This window comes from Pseudopodoces humilis, chromosome 9 (genome assembly GCF_049639895.1).
Source record: "Pseudopodoces humilis isolate 2021_Gansu_Grassland_sample_001 chromosome 9, ASM4963989v1, whole genome shotgun sequence".
NCBI lineage: Eukaryota > Metazoa > Chordata > Aves > Passeriformes > Paridae > Pseudopodoces > Pseudopodoces humilis.
Genome location: NC_142208.1, coordinates 36,205,265 through 36,222,107, shown reverse-complemented (window position 1 = coordinate 36,222,107; position 16,843 = coordinate 36,205,265). Strand labels below are relative to the sequence as shown.

At 34.1% G+C, this 16,843-nt stretch overlaps 1 protein-coding gene across 1 annotated transcript in view; it reads left to right on the top strand.

Annotated features, from left to right (window-relative positions):
- The window catches only part of CFAP46 (cilia and flagella associated protein 46), a 71,980-nt gene that overhangs the window by 42,995 nt on the left and 12,142 nt on the right, over nucleotides 1-16,843 (top strand). The window contains exons 32-48 of the mRNA XM_088060029.1: nucleotides 852-950; nucleotides 1,212-1,341; nucleotides 2,242-2,388; nucleotides 3,648-3,848; nucleotides 4,790-4,896; nucleotides 5,654-5,836; nucleotides 6,627-6,762; nucleotides 7,482-7,661; nucleotides 8,082-8,270; nucleotides 8,987-9,121; nucleotides 10,022-10,201; nucleotides 11,062-11,229; nucleotides 12,036-12,133; nucleotides 12,798-12,877; nucleotides 13,288-13,439; nucleotides 16,129-16,250; nucleotides 16,619-16,704. Of these exons, the coding sequence (XP_087916155.1) occupies nucleotides 852-950; nucleotides 1,212-1,341; nucleotides 2,242-2,388; nucleotides 3,648-3,848; nucleotides 4,790-4,896; nucleotides 5,654-5,836; nucleotides 6,627-6,762; nucleotides 7,482-7,661; nucleotides 8,082-8,270; nucleotides 8,987-9,121; nucleotides 10,022-10,201; nucleotides 11,062-11,229; nucleotides 12,036-12,133; nucleotides 12,798-12,877; nucleotides 13,288-13,439; nucleotides 16,129-16,250; nucleotides 16,619-16,704 (2,393 nt within the window). The remainder of the gene's footprint in view (nucleotides 1-851; nucleotides 951-1,211; nucleotides 1,342-2,241; nucleotides 2,389-3,647; nucleotides 3,849-4,789; nucleotides 4,897-5,653; nucleotides 5,837-6,626; nucleotides 6,763-7,481; nucleotides 7,662-8,081; nucleotides 8,271-8,986; nucleotides 9,122-10,021; nucleotides 10,202-11,061; nucleotides 11,230-12,035; nucleotides 12,134-12,797; nucleotides 12,878-13,287; nucleotides 13,440-16,128; nucleotides 16,251-16,618; nucleotides 16,705-16,843) is intronic.

The window sequence follows — 16,843 nt, the reverse complement described above, 5'->3', positions numbered from 1 at the left end:
TTGGTAGGTATTAAATAATGTTTGCTTAATAAGTAGCAGTCATAAACAATAAATGTTTGCTTATTTTCTGGTAGTTCATGAAACACCACATAACAAATCCTGAAAATGCCCGAAATTGGTCCCACTGATCAGAATGGATATTCATGTGTAAAAATATATCTGTTTGTCTGCCAACTGATTACTGAGTTTCTTTCTTACCATTCTAAAAGGGATTTTCTGGTAGGAAATTATTTACAGCCAAGATTTGCCAGACAATTTTTCTTTTCTTGTTTCCTCAAGGCTTGTGTTTATTTCATGGTATTTTATATATATCTGTGACCTGATGTCTACATATGATTAGATAGATGTGTATATTACTCTTTATTTTTAGAAAAGTAGGTTAGCACATACACATTGAGGGGCAGGAGGGTGGTGGTTGCATGCTACAGTGAGAACATATAAATATTTTCACACTTTTAGTATATAATTTTTGCCATTAAATTGGAGAGATACAGGTTTGGTACAGGACAAGACTGGGGCTACTGGTGGATGTCCCATCCCTGGAAGTGTTCAAGGTCAGATTGGATGGAGTTTGGAGTAACCTGGTCTTGTGAAAGATGCCCTTGCCCATACCTTTAGATATCTCTAGAAATTCTTTCTAGCCCAAACCATTCTTTGATTCTGTGACCTCTATCAATGGGTAATTTCCCCTGTTTTTATATACAATCTTTGTTATTGCCAGTATTAATCAAATACAAGAAGGTAGGATTGACAAATGTAGAATATGTGCTATGTATTTATAATGTGCTTATATGAAGCAACATATGAAGGATTCAGATTGTTTCTTAAACATTTCTTCTTTTTATTTGTAGAATTGCCCTGATATGCTCAGATTTAAAACTGAGTCAGGCATCTCTGTATCATGAGAAAGCTGCTGGAGAAGTGTACATCAGTGAATTAGAGCAAGCAATGTATGAATTTTCACTGCTGAGGCGGTATTTATTTGGGACTGTTTTCCCTACCGTTAATAAATGTTGTTGGGCAAAAATAGTAAAAAGCACGATCTCAGAACACAGCTTTGGTATATTAGCTGTGTCCTAAAATTCTCTGCATGTTTGGTTAGTGTCTGTCTACAAGATAGTGTATGGTAAAGATTCCTAACACACTAATACTTTGTTATGAAATGCCATTTAAAATATACTTGAGCTTACTTTTTCTTTCTTGTAATTTAGGTGTAGGCAAGAGATTGCACTGAAAAAAGAAAAAACTGTATATGTGAAGACAGAAGAAAGAAAAATACCTTTTGAAAATGCTCATCTTCATAGTAGTAGGAATGAGACTATCCTTACGTCAAGTGAAAAGGTTTTTATTACTGCTTCAGTTTCTGTACTAAATTACTCTTCACTTTTTTTAAATACACTTGCTAGTTTGCTTTTAGATAATATTTGAGAAATACATGAACACAAAAATTATCATAAATGCATGCTACCTAAATTCTGCTAGCAATCATCTGAAGCTGAGCTGGGTTTGCCTGGCATATTATTTATATTCAGGAAGAACAAGATTGGAGTCTTTATTCATGCAAAGTAAAACTACTTTCCTACAAATGGACTTGGAGACTAACACAAACAAATTAAAAAGACTGAGAAGCAAAAAAGATACTGTATTCACTCTTGGTCTTTTTTCTCTTCTTTCTCCATTACATTTGCTTGTAATGTTTTGCTTCCTCTTATATATTGTTTAAAGGGCATGAGAATATTTCAGTTCTGTCTTTACTGTCTCTTCTTTAGGAAGATAATTGCCTTTGACGCTCGCCTCCACCTTGCTCTTTATGGCAATGCTGTCTGGATTGTCATCACACCATTTTTCTCTTTGTATATTTTTTACATATTTTTGCATATAATACCTTGTTTTTCTAATTACTAATCCCTCTAAAGTTACCTCTTTTAGCTCTTGTAAATAGTATGCCTTTTTGAGTTTTACTTATTACCAAAAATCAACTTTATGACAGCAGCAGAGCAGCATTTCTGAAGTAGATAATCTGTCATACAGTTAGTATAAATTGTATATACTTACTAGTTCAATGCCTTTTGAGGATTATAAAGTCCAAATCTCATAAACTTCTTGTTGTTCTTGTCATATAATGTTAAATTTTGAAGTTAGAAAATACAGCTGAGGTGTGTGGGGATATCATAGTTAATAACAACTTGTCTAGTTTGTTTTGAAATTTATGAAGGTGTAATACTTCTTTAATTTTTTCAGGGTTTTGAAGTAAATGCAGTAACAGGAAAAGGACTGAATGCACTTTCTTTCCCCCACTTGTGGATTGAAAAAGCTGAAGTATTAATTCAGCTAGGCTTGTATCAACCAGCAAGGCTTCTGCTTTCAGAGGCCCATGCTGCAACTCAGGTACAATACAAATTAAATAGAAAAAGAAACACTAATAACGTGTGTAGAGAAAATGTTCATTTTGATGCAGTTATTCTTCAGAATAATAATAATAATCAAACTAAGCTGAGCCTTCTCCCACCACCCCAAACCAATTTCTTATTAAGTTTCAACATATATAATATGTACATTTAAATATATGGCTTTTCAGTCCAACTTTATGGGAGCTGTCTGAAGGTTAAATAAATTTCTGAAGTGTCAACATCTCTGTCTGCTTTGCAGTGGCCTTGGAAGATATAGGTATATTTCAACCTTGTTTGTTTAAATGGGTGGGAAACGTTCAAAGTTTGTTCAGAAAAGAAAGGGAGAATTATTATCCTCTCAATAATTCAATCGTTTGAAAGTTTGGTTATTTCATTTTGAGCTTCATTATAGATTTCCTGCAATGTTTTGATAAAACTGAAATTATGTCCTAGAATTCCAGCAGATTGGAAATAAGTGTCCATATGTTCCACCAAACAGATCAGCATCATCTAATTATTATGAAGGATTATACATTATAGATATTTTCCCTATATCTAACATTTTTCACTATAGCACTGTGCTTCATTATAAAAGTTATCAGAATATAATTATTGCAGTAAAACCTTTAAAAAATGTAATTGATATCTTGTTATTTTGTAATAATTTTTTTCATGTAAGGAAAACTGCCTATGTAAATTTAGTATAATCAAGAATACTTTGAATAATAATACATGAGTGATATTCATGAATAATACATGCTCCTTTATAAAGCTTTAATTAAGCATTGTATATTAAGGAAAGTTCAAAATACATTAGGGAGGACAGTAATTTTAATTATGTAATTCGTCAATAGTATCCATATGTCAGGATGCTAGTATACAGATATTATACAGTATTTGTCCCTTACACAGGACTAGTTATATAGCTTATAACTAGTGTAAAGCAGCATTGTGAGTTCACAAAAAAAATCTTTCATCACCACATTTCTTCATCAGAGGCTGATGAACACTAACAGCCCTATACATACTAAATAACAGCAGAAAAGTAGCTTATTCAGCTGGTGAGATAGAAGGTACAGGAACAGAAAGAAATATGAAATAGACATACTATAAGGAGTAACTAAGAAATCCAGCAGATACTTGGGGGAATAGCATTCACTTTTTATTTCTGTAAGGTTAATCTAAAATATGGATAGAAATAAATATGAATAGCAGTAGTGGATTTTTTGTATATAGATCACCTCTCTTTCTTTCTAGGAACTGAGGGCCCTATCTGATATGTCGAGGTGCTTGTACTTACTTGCTGTGTTGGCTAACCTGGAAAAAAACCACGGACAAGCTAAAGCACTCCTTGAGAAAGCACAGCTTCTGGGAGGAAACGAACAATTTTGGTATAACAGTACTCTTAGTCTAACAGAAGCAATTCTAGAGGAAGACGGGGAAGGAAAACAGAGCATGGTAAAGAAATTCTTGGGTTTGGAGGTTGTGGTTTGGGGTTTTTTTTCAGCAGTGGTTTCTCTCAGTGAAATATTACAGCCTTTACATTTCAATAAAAGCAAAATTAAGTGTTAAAATGCAGTTAATGTTGTTTTCTCTGAGCATTTATTACATTAATTACAGATTCCAAACAGATGCAGGCCACTAGGAATGAGATTCTACCCACAAAAATTTAGGATATTTTTATGATAAGCTGTATATTCTTCTATTGGAATAAAACCAGTTATGATCTAGTATGTATGACTAAATCCCAGAGATCTGATTCTCTTGGTTAGAATTCTTTTGTGTTCAGACAGTTCTGTTAACACTGGTCTGTTTATTTTCCATATTCAATAAAAATCACACCTTTCAGTATTATTTTCTATTATTTTTTTCCTTCACAAATACTTCAAATAGTTTTACAAGGATTATTTCTAGATTCTGGAAGATACTTCTATAACACTTTTGTTGTTTTGTTTTTTTTACTAAAACCCTATAACATCAAAATACCCATTTACTTTTAAACCCTTAACTTTCATGAGTTTCAGGATAAAGTCTTATTTCTGTGATGATCTAACCTGTTGCGATCTTACCTGTCTTGATCTAAACTGTGCAAGGCTGTGTCATGTAGAGGGATAATCTGGATTTTGACTAAGCTCATATTTAGTGTCGTTTGCTATGTACCTCCAAGATGAATCTGGCTCCATCTTCTCTCCTTGTATGTATATGCACCATTCAGGTAATCATAAAAGTATTTATGGTCATACCTCAGACTTCCTAGGCTTATTTACAGTTATCAGGAGCCAGCCATCTTGGGGATAATTAACATGTTCATGTACAAAATTTAAGCTTTCTAAATGAATGTTTGTTACTATCCATAGACATTTGAAATACAATTATGAAAATTCTGGTGTTAACTGTAGGCTTGTGAGATACTGGAACATACTGTAAATGTGCTTCGGTCTACTTTACTGAAGAGACCTGGCAGGCAATCAGAATTGGGTTTTATCATTGCATCCCTTGAAGCCAGGTAAGCTGTCTTTTCTCATAAATATGCCCAGCTTCTAATATGCAGCGACATTGTAAATATATGTGGTTTTTACAATGGTGTCTTATTTTAGTATGGCAAATTATGTGGATTCTAAAATATTTTTGTTCTCAGTCATTTATGTGGTGGATTGGTTTATTAATTTTTTTTCCAAATTTCTGTATTTCCTTCCCAAATGCTTGCATGAAGCCCTACTAGCTGTTATACTGGTAGATACCACAACCCATTGTGCATAGCTTGCAGTGTAGTTACCTAAAGGTGCAATGTATATTTATCTATGTTTGAACACTCCTGACTTCTGTTCTCACCGTGAGCCAAGAAGCCTGTTCATGGTGAGACTAAACAATGAGTTTGGTTCCCCCGAAATCCTAGCACAGAGACATTATAATGTGTTGGTAAAGGGAGAGAAGTATGCAACACTTACACTCCTGTCTCTTTCCATAAATGGGAAGCTTCTCAATTAGAAAAAGAAGACTATTATCAGTCTCTTTTCATCTGTATTTAGAAGACTGATTAGGCCTAGTAAGATGGAATAATTAGATACATGGAACAAGTGAGATATCTTCTCTAGTCTCAAAATATAATAGGATTTTTTCAGAATTACTATAATCTGTAAAACACACATTTATTATGCTTTTGGTAGAGTTCCTAGAATTTAAAGGAAAGCAGAGAGAAATATGTCTGCTCTCAAAAATAGCCTGTGTTTTCTGACTATCTTGTATTTCATTTTTATTTCTAGAAAAACACTTATTCAGATACATTTTGCCCAGGATCATATGACAGTTAATGCTAATTATGCTCAGTTGCCACACATTCTACAGGAATCCTACAATAAATTAGTTAAAGTTCAGAAGGACTTTTTTCATCAAGGGCATAAATACTACGGTGCTGAAATACTGCTGGAATGTGCAAATATTCACAGGTAGGACCATACCTCTATAGTTCTATTGAAAACTTCATTTAGGTTGAACTATTCCATGAAGTGTATTGTTTACTTTTTGTAGTCTAATTAAGATGGAAAAGCACAGATAACATTGTTAGGTTTTATATATTGGTGCTAGATGTCTGTTTGCATTCTTCATGTGTTCTTGTATTCAAAAATATATTGTAGAATCCAAAATTGTTTTCACTGAAGGCAGAGCTCTCTTTTGTTCTCTTTTGAGGTCAAAACAAAGTGTCAGGGTCTCTTAAGTCAGCTTTTTGACTTGCCATTTTGACTGCCATTGGTGAGGCAGCCACACCAATCATTCTCTAGTATTTACAGGCTTTTACAATTCTTACTGTTGAAATGTTTCTCTAAAAACTGCTGCAACAGTCGAAATGCAAAACGTGGAATCCAAGCAAAGAGCTTGGAATCCCAGCTTGTTGTGAAATATCCCTTAAAACAGCTGAGATCTGTTTTGTACCTGGTATATTGCCATTGTGTTCCTGCTCAATGCATAGTCTAGAATATCATCTGTCTTTCTTGGCGTCTTCTTGCATTGCAGCAGTACAGTTCTAAGAATAAGACCTTGGAAAATAGCTTGTGTACAAAGCTAAAATAAAAAATACATATACAAATTTGATATTTTTGTCTATAATTAATCTATTTAATCTATTAATTGATTTATTATTTTATTATATATGTTCAACAGTGTTGATGCCATAAAAATCAGCACTTTCTTATGTTAGTTCTTTTGAGTTTATGGTGTTGTTTTGGGTTTTTTTTTCAGGATGATTGCCAAGAAGGAAAGGAACAAAAAAGACAAACACAGTCACTATCTAGATGCTTATAACTTAGCTCAAAGAGCAGTATCCAAAACAGAGGAAGTATTTCATAGCATTTGTAGTTTATTTGCATTTAATGAGGTACTGACTTTTTTCCTCTTAATTGTGGAAAGGAAACCTAGTTAATTGTAATATTCACTCATTCTTGGATAATCTCATTTGGGGCTTCCAGGAATTATCTTGTAATTATAAACATTCTTTGTATATAGAAGGAAATATTGCATCCAAAATAATTTACACTTGAAAAAGGGATGAAAAGAGGATTTGTTTCACCTTTGTCAAGTTTATTTATTTCTGACATTTATCTAATAGCTACAAAAGAATAAAGTATAAACTTTGAGATATTTTTGATTCTCTAAATACCTTGAAAGTTTAAAATTCTTTAAAATGTGTTTCTTCTCAGGAGAAACAAAAAGTCTTCACAAAACATTATTACTAATAAAGAACACCTGTCTTCAAAATAGTGTATTTTGGGTAATGAAAGCCTGCATCCTACTTTGCTGCTGTGTATGTAGTATTATTAGATATTACATATTTGTACCAGGTATATAAAATGTGGAAAGCAAAAACCCAGCTGCTCTTATTTGATGAAGCTACTTTGATTGCCTTGTAATATATTTGACATTGAAGTATTATTTTAAATTACTTAAATATCTTCTTTGCAATATTTATGCTCTGTCAAGGTGGTAATGCTAAAATGTGTGTTTCTTTGGTTAGAAGAAGTACAACATTCTAATTTCTTATCAGGTAAATTTGCAAAAATACTTGAAATTAAAATTTTACTTTCTTTTGTGTTTCAGAGCAAAAATGTTAGTATCCCATTAATGAGACAACTAGCTCTTAGAAAAATAAATCTTACAGAAATTCTTTTGGATATTTTTCATCTTGTCATTAATGAGAAAAAGCATAAAAATGTGGGAGAAACATCATTTCATGAATTTGTGGAGGAATTAATCATTGAAGATGATGCAATAGAACAGGTAATACAAAAGATTTAGTCCTATGACTTGCACAAAGTATATCAAGGCTTTCCATAGCACAACTTCTCTCAATACTGAGGAAATGGGTTCCCAGACCAGTCAAGTAGTTTTGTAGCAATGGAGGTTGAATTGTGTGGTTTTAGTCTTGGGGATGGTTTACTGGCCACCCTCCCTTTATCCCATGTTTTCCTTGTCAGTGGTTGAATTTTGCTTATGGATATTACATTGAACTTTTTTTCTAAATCAGTTGTTAATGAGTTTGTGTATCTATTGAAGAAAGCTAATTTGTAATTGAAAGTATAATCATATTTAACTTATGTATTTGTAGGTGGATATACATGTTTTACATTTTTTAAAAATACATTCTTCTGTCTGTGTGGGGATATATGGCCAAATAAATATAAATGTGTATTTTACCAGGATTGGAAGTATATGGAACGCACCATGGCTCATATTACACTGGCTCAGTTAGCAAACATACAGAATCTTTGTAAAGGCTGCCCCAACATCAAATCCAAATGCCTGTATCTAACAGGAAAAACCCTTCATTTACTTGCCATTAATGTAGATCCTGTATATTCAGAGATTTACTGGAAGCCAAATGTTATGGTATGCATTCTTTTGTTCAGTTATATTTATTTTTCTGTGTAAAGTTTATCTGCTCTAATATTTTTTTCTGTATACATTTGTATAAAAGCTGCTCTTTATGTAGAGTAAGGCTTTATATACTGCATGCAAGCCATAATAAAAATAGATGGCAAAATGAATAACTTCAAAAAACATGCTTCTGCCTACAGGCTGTCTTCATTTAGCTAATTTTTGATTTGTTTGTGAGATATGCTAATTACATTATTTTCAAAAGAGAGATAGAAAAATTCCTTGAATGCCTTAAAGGGTGAGCGACGTACGGTCTCTGAATCCATGTGCTCAAGAAGTATTGATTTGTAGGTTAAAAACTTGGATTTGTAAGTTTTTTTTGTGTAATAGAAAGAACCCTACATAGAAAAAGGAGAGTTTTTGGGGGCATTTTAAATTCAATGATGAATTAAAAATTTTAGAAGAAGTGAGTGGAAGACAAATATGAGAAAGTCAAACTCTTAGAGGTTGTATGGGGGGGGTCTTTTTAGTTTATGTTGGTCATATTGCCTTCATAACATACTACGAAATTTTGATGGTTGATAGTATTACTAAATCTCTCACCATGAAGGGATCGAGGTAGTGATTTCATTTAATTCTGTTTTCACATAAACTTTCACAACAGAAATGAAGCCTGCCTTACTTAATGGAGTGATTAATTGTTCCTTTTCTTATTCTGTGATGGGTAGGAAGATGTTAAATCAGACATCAGAAAATCTTCACTTACTTCAGCTGAATGCAGTGAACAGAGCATGACAGAGAATGGTTTATCGACTAAAAAAAGTCATAATGATAAGTATAGGAGGAAAATACAGGAATTAAAGGTATATTACTTTATAAGCTTGCATTAGAATTTGAGTGCTTTCTTTTTATGGAATAACAGCTTATCCATAAGCTTAAAATTTAGCTTATCTGTTCTGTTTAAACTGATAATGGAAATGTTGCGACAAAAACTGGATCTTAAAAAAGATAAAAATCTACAAAATACCTTGCAGCAAACAGCTTTCCATCACTCTCTGCTGTGTAGCTCTGTCCTGCTCCTCGGTAGATTGTGTGGGAGCTCTTGAATGAGCTTCCCCCAGAAAGAAAGAATTTCTCTTTCAGTGGTTTCCCACTGATAGAGCTTGTAGCAACAACGACTAGATGAGCAGGCATTTTCTTTCTCCCTCACAGATATGATTTTTTGAGGGAGCATAATATTTTGCAGGCTGGGAACAAAGAAAGAAATTACTTCTATCACAAAACATTTGTGAAATTCAGTGAGCTGATCTCTTAATTACTGCAGTTGAAAGCCCACTAGGAATTGGGAACGTACAGTTTGTGTTGCTAGTAAAATCAATAAATACCTGAGTTAAGGGATTTGTAGGTTAATTTGGACTAAATATGGTTAACTCTCCACAGAAACAGTTTTATTGATCCTTGATTCTGAACTGCTCATATTGCCTGGAATTTAAAGTCCATTCTGCTGAGTACACACTTTATATTAAAAGAAATTTCTGTGATAAACCAAATATTTTTTAGTGTTGTATAACCAATGTTGGTGTCTTAAAAAAAAAATAATCAGTATTTGCATATTTTGATCATACATTAAGTGCTTTAAAATGCATTAAAATGACTCATTAAAAAGCAATATATATCTTCTCTAACATGCTGTAATTGGTGTATGTAACAAATACTTAATAATAGCCAATTTTAATATAAAGCTTTTTATTTTTATCATTTAGACACAACAAAGGATGGCTCAAAAGTATCTTTCTCAATCCAGTGAGGCTTTGTTACAGTCCATGGCTGTTGCATTCAGTCATAATGTTACCGATGTACTGGCTCATGCTAGTTTGGAAATGGCTGAATGCTTTCAACAGTTTGATCCAATTTCAACCAGCCAGTTTTTGTCACTTCATCAGGTAAGACAACTAACAGCTGTGCTGCTTTTCAGTGGGAGGATGTTTGAAGTTGCGTAAACTAAACTGTATTTGGATAGTCTGCAAATTGGTCATACAGAACACATACAGGGTTCTGTGTAAGAACCAGTGTGTAATATAGGTCATCAAATATGTATTTTCTGAGTTCAGAACATTTGATCAGTGTTTTTTTTTAACAATTCTGTTATCTGTTGTGTCTGACCTGACATTTTCATTGATTATGGCATACAAGGAATAAAGTTTAATAGGAATGAATTACTATATTTTAGTTTGCAAAGATAAGACATTGCCACAAAATACAGTCTCATCCTTCCCTAACAGATAATTTAAAAAATGTTTCTCTGGATTTGTTCAATCATTATTTTGAAGTGGATAATTCAGTTTACATTCAGTTTGTCAGATCGATACCTGCCCAGCACGGTCCCATTGATCACTTGAAGGTCTATGCATGTGAATATGTGCCTCCATCAAAGAGAATATGCAGAATGGCTGTAGGGCTTATATCCCCTGCTTCAGGAACAAATAACTCATAGTTCCTAGTTCAAAGGACTGGATTAGTGTGTTTGCTGAAAGAAAAGATGATGATAAATGAAAAGTCCTTGATGATAAATGTAGACTAAGAAATCAATTCCAGCTATTTGTATTTAAGGAATCTTCCTTAGTTGTTGTCAGACTGTTTACATTAACCTGTAAGAACAAACAGCAGTCCTTTGCTGGTTCATCTCACCTTTCATGGAAGAGAACTTCTCTTCAACATAGATATATGTTATAAAAAACCTAGTGTATATATTTATTTGTTTTATTTTTGTGAAGGAAAATAAATAGATGTAAAAATTTTACAGACTTGTTCAGTGTCTATGATGATGAAGAGTATCCTTCTAACTGCAACATCCAACACCAGCAGCTCTCAGCTGGCAGCATTGCTGCATCTTCAGAATCAGTTAAAACAACACAGAAACACAAGTGATCTTCTAAAACGTGTGGAACAGCAACTGACTGCTAATTCGATGGTAACTTTCAGAGCTACTTACTAGGGGTTTATATATATGATAAATAAATGCACACAGAGAGATATATGTGTTTATACAGGACATGGGTTGGTGGTGCTGAGAGAGCAGTTGGACTCAATGGTCTCTGAGGGCTTTTCCAACTTGAACAATTCTGAGATTCTAAGAGCCACCCTTGCACCTTCCTCTGCTACCAAAATCTTGCCACATAAACCAAATACAATTTTATATAGTACTTGTTGGTGAAGTGTCTCTAGCAAAATTTTTTTCAAATATAAATATTACTATGAATTATTCTACTAATTTCCTTTGCTAATACTCTGCTAGTATTTGATAGCATTTTAACTTCAGAAATTGTGTAGTGGCCATAAAAGTCATGTTGCTATGAAGAGTGGACTAAGATACTAGTTGTAATTTGTTTTAAATAATATTTATATGTTCTTCTGCACTGCTCAAAAATTACATGATCATAGAATAGCTGAGGTTAGAAAAAATTTCTGAAGGTCATCTTGTAAACCCCTCTGCTCAAACAGGGGTCACCTAGAGCTTGTTGTCCATGATCATGTCCAGGTGGCTTCTGAATTATCTCTGAGAATGGAGGCTCCACAGCCTCCTTGGACAACTTGTTCCAGTGCCCGCTTCCCTCACAGGGAAGCAGAATTTCCTGTTGTTTGCACAGAGCCTACTGTCCTGGCACAACTGAGTGTCTGAATTCTTTCCCAGAATTACTATCAATTTTCTAATGAAAGCATTGAGAATGGGGTTTATAAAGTCTATAAAAATAATAGGATTTCTGAACTACTGTACAGGCATGGAGAAACCTCTGCATTCCTGTTGAACATTTTAATATAGTGGATGAATTGCCGGCCAGTTTCTGCATAGTTATTCTCCAGCATTCAGAAGACAGGTATAAAGTTTAATAATTTTGATTTTGTACTGTTTGTTACAATTATAATCTTTATTTACATGGTGGAATATTTTTATGGACTTGAATTTTAGGATAATGCACTAATTAATATATAGATAAAACTGCCTGCAGCTCAGTTGTATGTTTTCTGTTCTTTCAGTTTCCCTAATTATCTCTTAAATCTCCAGAGTCGCTTGAAAGGTTTCAGGCCATTCTTGATATCTGTCCTAAATTCTGTTAAGAGTTTCTGCTTTTATTGCTTATGCTCTTGGAAATGTTTGAAGGGGTCATATTTAACTTTATAAAGCCACCAATTATCTGATTATTGCAGCCTAATTAGCTGCAATAAACTAGCTCATAAATTGAGCTATAGCAGCTGACAATAAGGGCATTCACCAATTTTACAAGTTTTTAAAACTTGTAATGGAACAAATAGAAATCTACCTTATTGATTATACAGTAATAAAAGAATTTACCATACTACTCTGTTTGTTCCAGGAATTTGCAGGTTTTTGCACCCAAGGTGGGGGTAGTTACTGCATCATGACAGTATTGGTGAGCACATTAAATTAGAGGGCAATAATTACTCACCTAATAAATTTGAGTCATATAAACAAAGCTAGACAGCCAAATAATCTATTCAGCACTTTTCTTCTTTTCACAGATCACAGTTGTACAGTTCATTGATTAGGATGGCTGAAGTAAGTACTGCACAGCAGAAAGGAAAACTCACTAAGCGAAGGGGTAAGTACCTCTTACTTTTGAAGAAATAAAAATCATTGCACTGAAGTTATGAGAAGGCTCATATCTTTCACTGTTGCAGTTTGTAAAATTTTAAAATAATTTCAACTCTTCTTAATTAGCAAGGGACATAAATTCATAAATATATGTTTCATTATCAGATGTCATGTATCTAGTCACAATTTAGATAATTTTTGTTTATATTTGAAGGCCAAAGTTGTTATAAATAATAATAATAATAGTTTTTTCCATTGTACACATCTCTATATATTTTGTGTTTATATGTATATAATCTAGATTTAATTTTCAAAGAATACCACAACTAGAAACTGATGATGTTTGTACAATCATTTCTTCAAGTACAAATACATCTCAAGAAGACTCTTAAGAGGGTGTTATCCTTCTTTTAATAGTGCAAGCAAAAGTCTCTCGATTTCCTGTGAACCCTGATATGTTTCATATTTTGTTGGAAAAAATGCGACTTTACAAGCAGCAAAAGATGAAGAATCATCCTAAAAAACCTGTTATTCAGAACTCTCAAGAGTGTGTCTCCAAAACAGATGTGGTAATATATTTTATTACCTTATATTTAAAACCGGGTGGAAAATACGTACTAAAACTATGATAGACATTCTTTACACAGAATTTTTCAGTTCATTCCGAGTGCGTCATCCCTAGTCTTCACAGTTACTATATTCTTTGTACTCTGCTTCAAAATTTAATCTTATTGTGCTATTGTTGCTGTATTTGTCATTCAGGAGTTTTGAAATGTTCAGTAGTTTATCAGAATTGAAATGATGCAGTTGGGATCAGTTTACTTGAAAATGTGCCGTATTTCAGAGATTTGCATTTGCATTTGTACCCTGCCTTTCATATGACATAAAAGTCCCTGCTGTTCCATGGAAAAGAACAGGATCATAGATTGTAACCCTTTAATTAAAATAAGACTACCTTAGCCAGAGATTTATTACTGATTTCCAATACAGAAAAGTTTTCTGTTGGGACATACAATAACTTCTGCACTGTAGCTCTTTGTCAGGGTGCAGTTGATCCAAGACAGTCACAAAATTTTCCTTCAAGGACATGTTTTGGCGGAGTCTAGGTTTGTAGAACACTCTTAACTTCTAGATGATAAAAGTTTTCTGTAACTGTAACTGCAGGAATGTTCAGTTCTATAATAACATTATCACAGTCAGTGAGTGCAAGTTGTGCAACATAAAGGTACTGAAAAAAACCTACAGCTTTCACACTGGTTATCTCCTAGGTGACAGAAAATTTTCTACACATGAAATGTACAAATAGAAATCCTAGCATTTTACTTTTAATTTTGGCTTCATTAGATAAACTCAGGTTTTACAATTCCAAAGAAAATTCACTGTGAAATGTAGCATTAACAAAAGCTGGTATTGGCCTATTTTCATTATTAATATAAAGGTTAAAAATGCAGATCATCTTGAACTTCCTGTACAAGTTTTCATGGTTTTAATTACACTAATTTGACCATCTTGGTTTAAGACAATTATAAGAGATGGACACTCTAAAATGAGTTAACCTCCCCTTGTAGCTTTAACCAATCCCTTTCCACCATTAAGGAGAAACGAACATGAGTAGATATAAATGAAAAAATAACAGCTTAAAAAATGAAAGAGCAATAGGCAGAAATAACATTAATACTCATTAGTTGCTGAAATCTCCTGGGCTCCCCGGGGACAAAGAGGAGCTCACAGTGGCGGAGGGACCCCAGTACGGAGTGGGGGGAGGCAAAGGGAAAATGGCATCAACGCCCCAGCCTCTCCACCAGTGGCCACTCTGCCAATAAAGGCAGCCACCATGCTGGAGACTGGCACTTGGTCAAGGGCTGGAGCTTGGGCCTTCGCCTTCCTCTCAGGAGAAGACAGCAGGGCAGCTGGCTGGGGAAACTTGGTTCTTTCTCACCTTGGCCAGGCACTGCTGGCGGGCTGGGGTGACCACAGGAGCAGGGCCGCTCTGCTCATCTTGCTTTGATGGTGGCTGCCAACAGGCACTTGTGGAATTTGCCCTGAGGATGTCCAGGACTGTGAAATGTAGCCTCTGGAAAAAAAACCCACTCATATCAACCCCTGAAAAAAACAGAAAAGAAAACCCAAAAAGGGAGCCTCCATCTGCACTGCCTCAACTCTATGGCAAAAGTCAAAAGGCAAGAGAGCTCTGCTTGGGGGACTCTGACTTTTACAAGGGACTGGAACTCCTCTGCCCCTTGGTTCTGGTTCCTGCTGTGTGACCTGAAAGAAACAGTGACAATTTTGGGCACAGATAAAGAATACAATAACACTTTGGGTTACCCTGGGCATTGACAAATCCGGTTTTTGAATTATAATTCTGTTTTAGTCATCATGTTAGCATCTTTCTGTTAAAATACAGAGTATTGCAGATGGTTGAAGTGATGATAATAACTTTCTCTTGCCTGTGGCCAGCCTTTGTTGTAGTGGCAAGTTTGTAAAGATTGCTGTAGTTGGGTAAGTAAAAAAAAAGGTCATAAGAGTGTGTCAGATTGAACAGGTGAAAAGAACAAGTGACGTAGGTTTTTAAAAAGCACATGCATTAAACTCCCAGAACTTATGCGTGCACCCTGTACTGAGCCACACAAGCCTTGGAGGAGGAGTTCAGTCATTAATACCAACATTCTTCACCATTTAGTTGGGCTCACTTGTCCAGTTAGTGATTTGTGTCCATCTAGGTTGGATTTTACAAATCTCCATTTTCAATGTCTTTCTCTCGTATATGATTCTGTTTTCTCCTTATCTGTTTTCTTCATTCTGATTGGGTTTTTTTTTCCTAAATTTGCTCTACTGATCTCTCCATATGCTTTCATTTCCTTCTTCTATGTTCATCATATAGTTTCTGGTCACTTCTCAAAGTTGCCCTTACGCAAATTCTTCTCATTATTTGAAGGAACACATTATAATTTCTTTCTGCTTTAGTTTTCTGCCATTCTCCATTGAAATTGCTGAAGTATTTTAATTGTTTAAATAATAATAAGTATTGACACCTTCTAGTAATTCTAATGTTAGAGTATTTTGCAAAATGCTGATAAAAATTTTGAAATAAAGGAGTTTTGAAACCAACTTCTTATATTTATACTTTCCATTTTACAATCTTTCACATTATTTTATTTGCTCTCTGATTTAATGTATAACAAAATTTATATATGTAATGGTATTTAATAAAGATGGAGATTGAAAGTATTCCAATTTTTGTTTCTATGTGTGTGATAGACTCCAACAGAGAAAATAGATGATACTGAGCTTGATTTGACATCAGATTTCTCTGAAATAATAGAAATTATGGAAGACTATCTGAAACCAACACTGTCACAGTTTGATTTTTCTGCTATCAGGTAAGACATATTGACTTATTATGATTGGTGTGAACAGAACTGTGACTCAAGTCCCTCAAATATAGGAATGGTTTTAGTAAGGATACCCTATTGAATGAATGTTTCATGTCTTGAAAGAGAGTCTATTCAGAATATGTCAGACTAAGAGAGTGAGCAGTATGATAGACTAATGGCCATATCTGACAAGCGCTGTTCTCCAGCTTCAGTTATACTTAAGCTCAAGATGCAACATTATCGTCAAACTGTTTAAAGACAGGATTTCTAAAGGACAGGAACGCCAATGGGAGTGTGTCGTTTGTGTAAAATTTCACTGAAACTGAAGCAGAAATTGAAGCTGATAATATTTTCCATTAATTTCCTCTTCCCAGAGCATCCCAGTGTATATCAGTTTCCACAGCTGAAACAGGAAAAAAGAAAATGAAAGAAAAGGACACCAAACAAGCTGGAGTGCAGGGTATGTGCTTCCATGCCTAGTGTGTGTGTGTCTATGTGTGTGGACAGATACCAAAATCTAGTAATTTCAGTTTTAATTTTATTTAAAACAGAGGGCAAAGGCTTTACCATTGTTTTTCTCAGTTTCATTCTCTTTATCA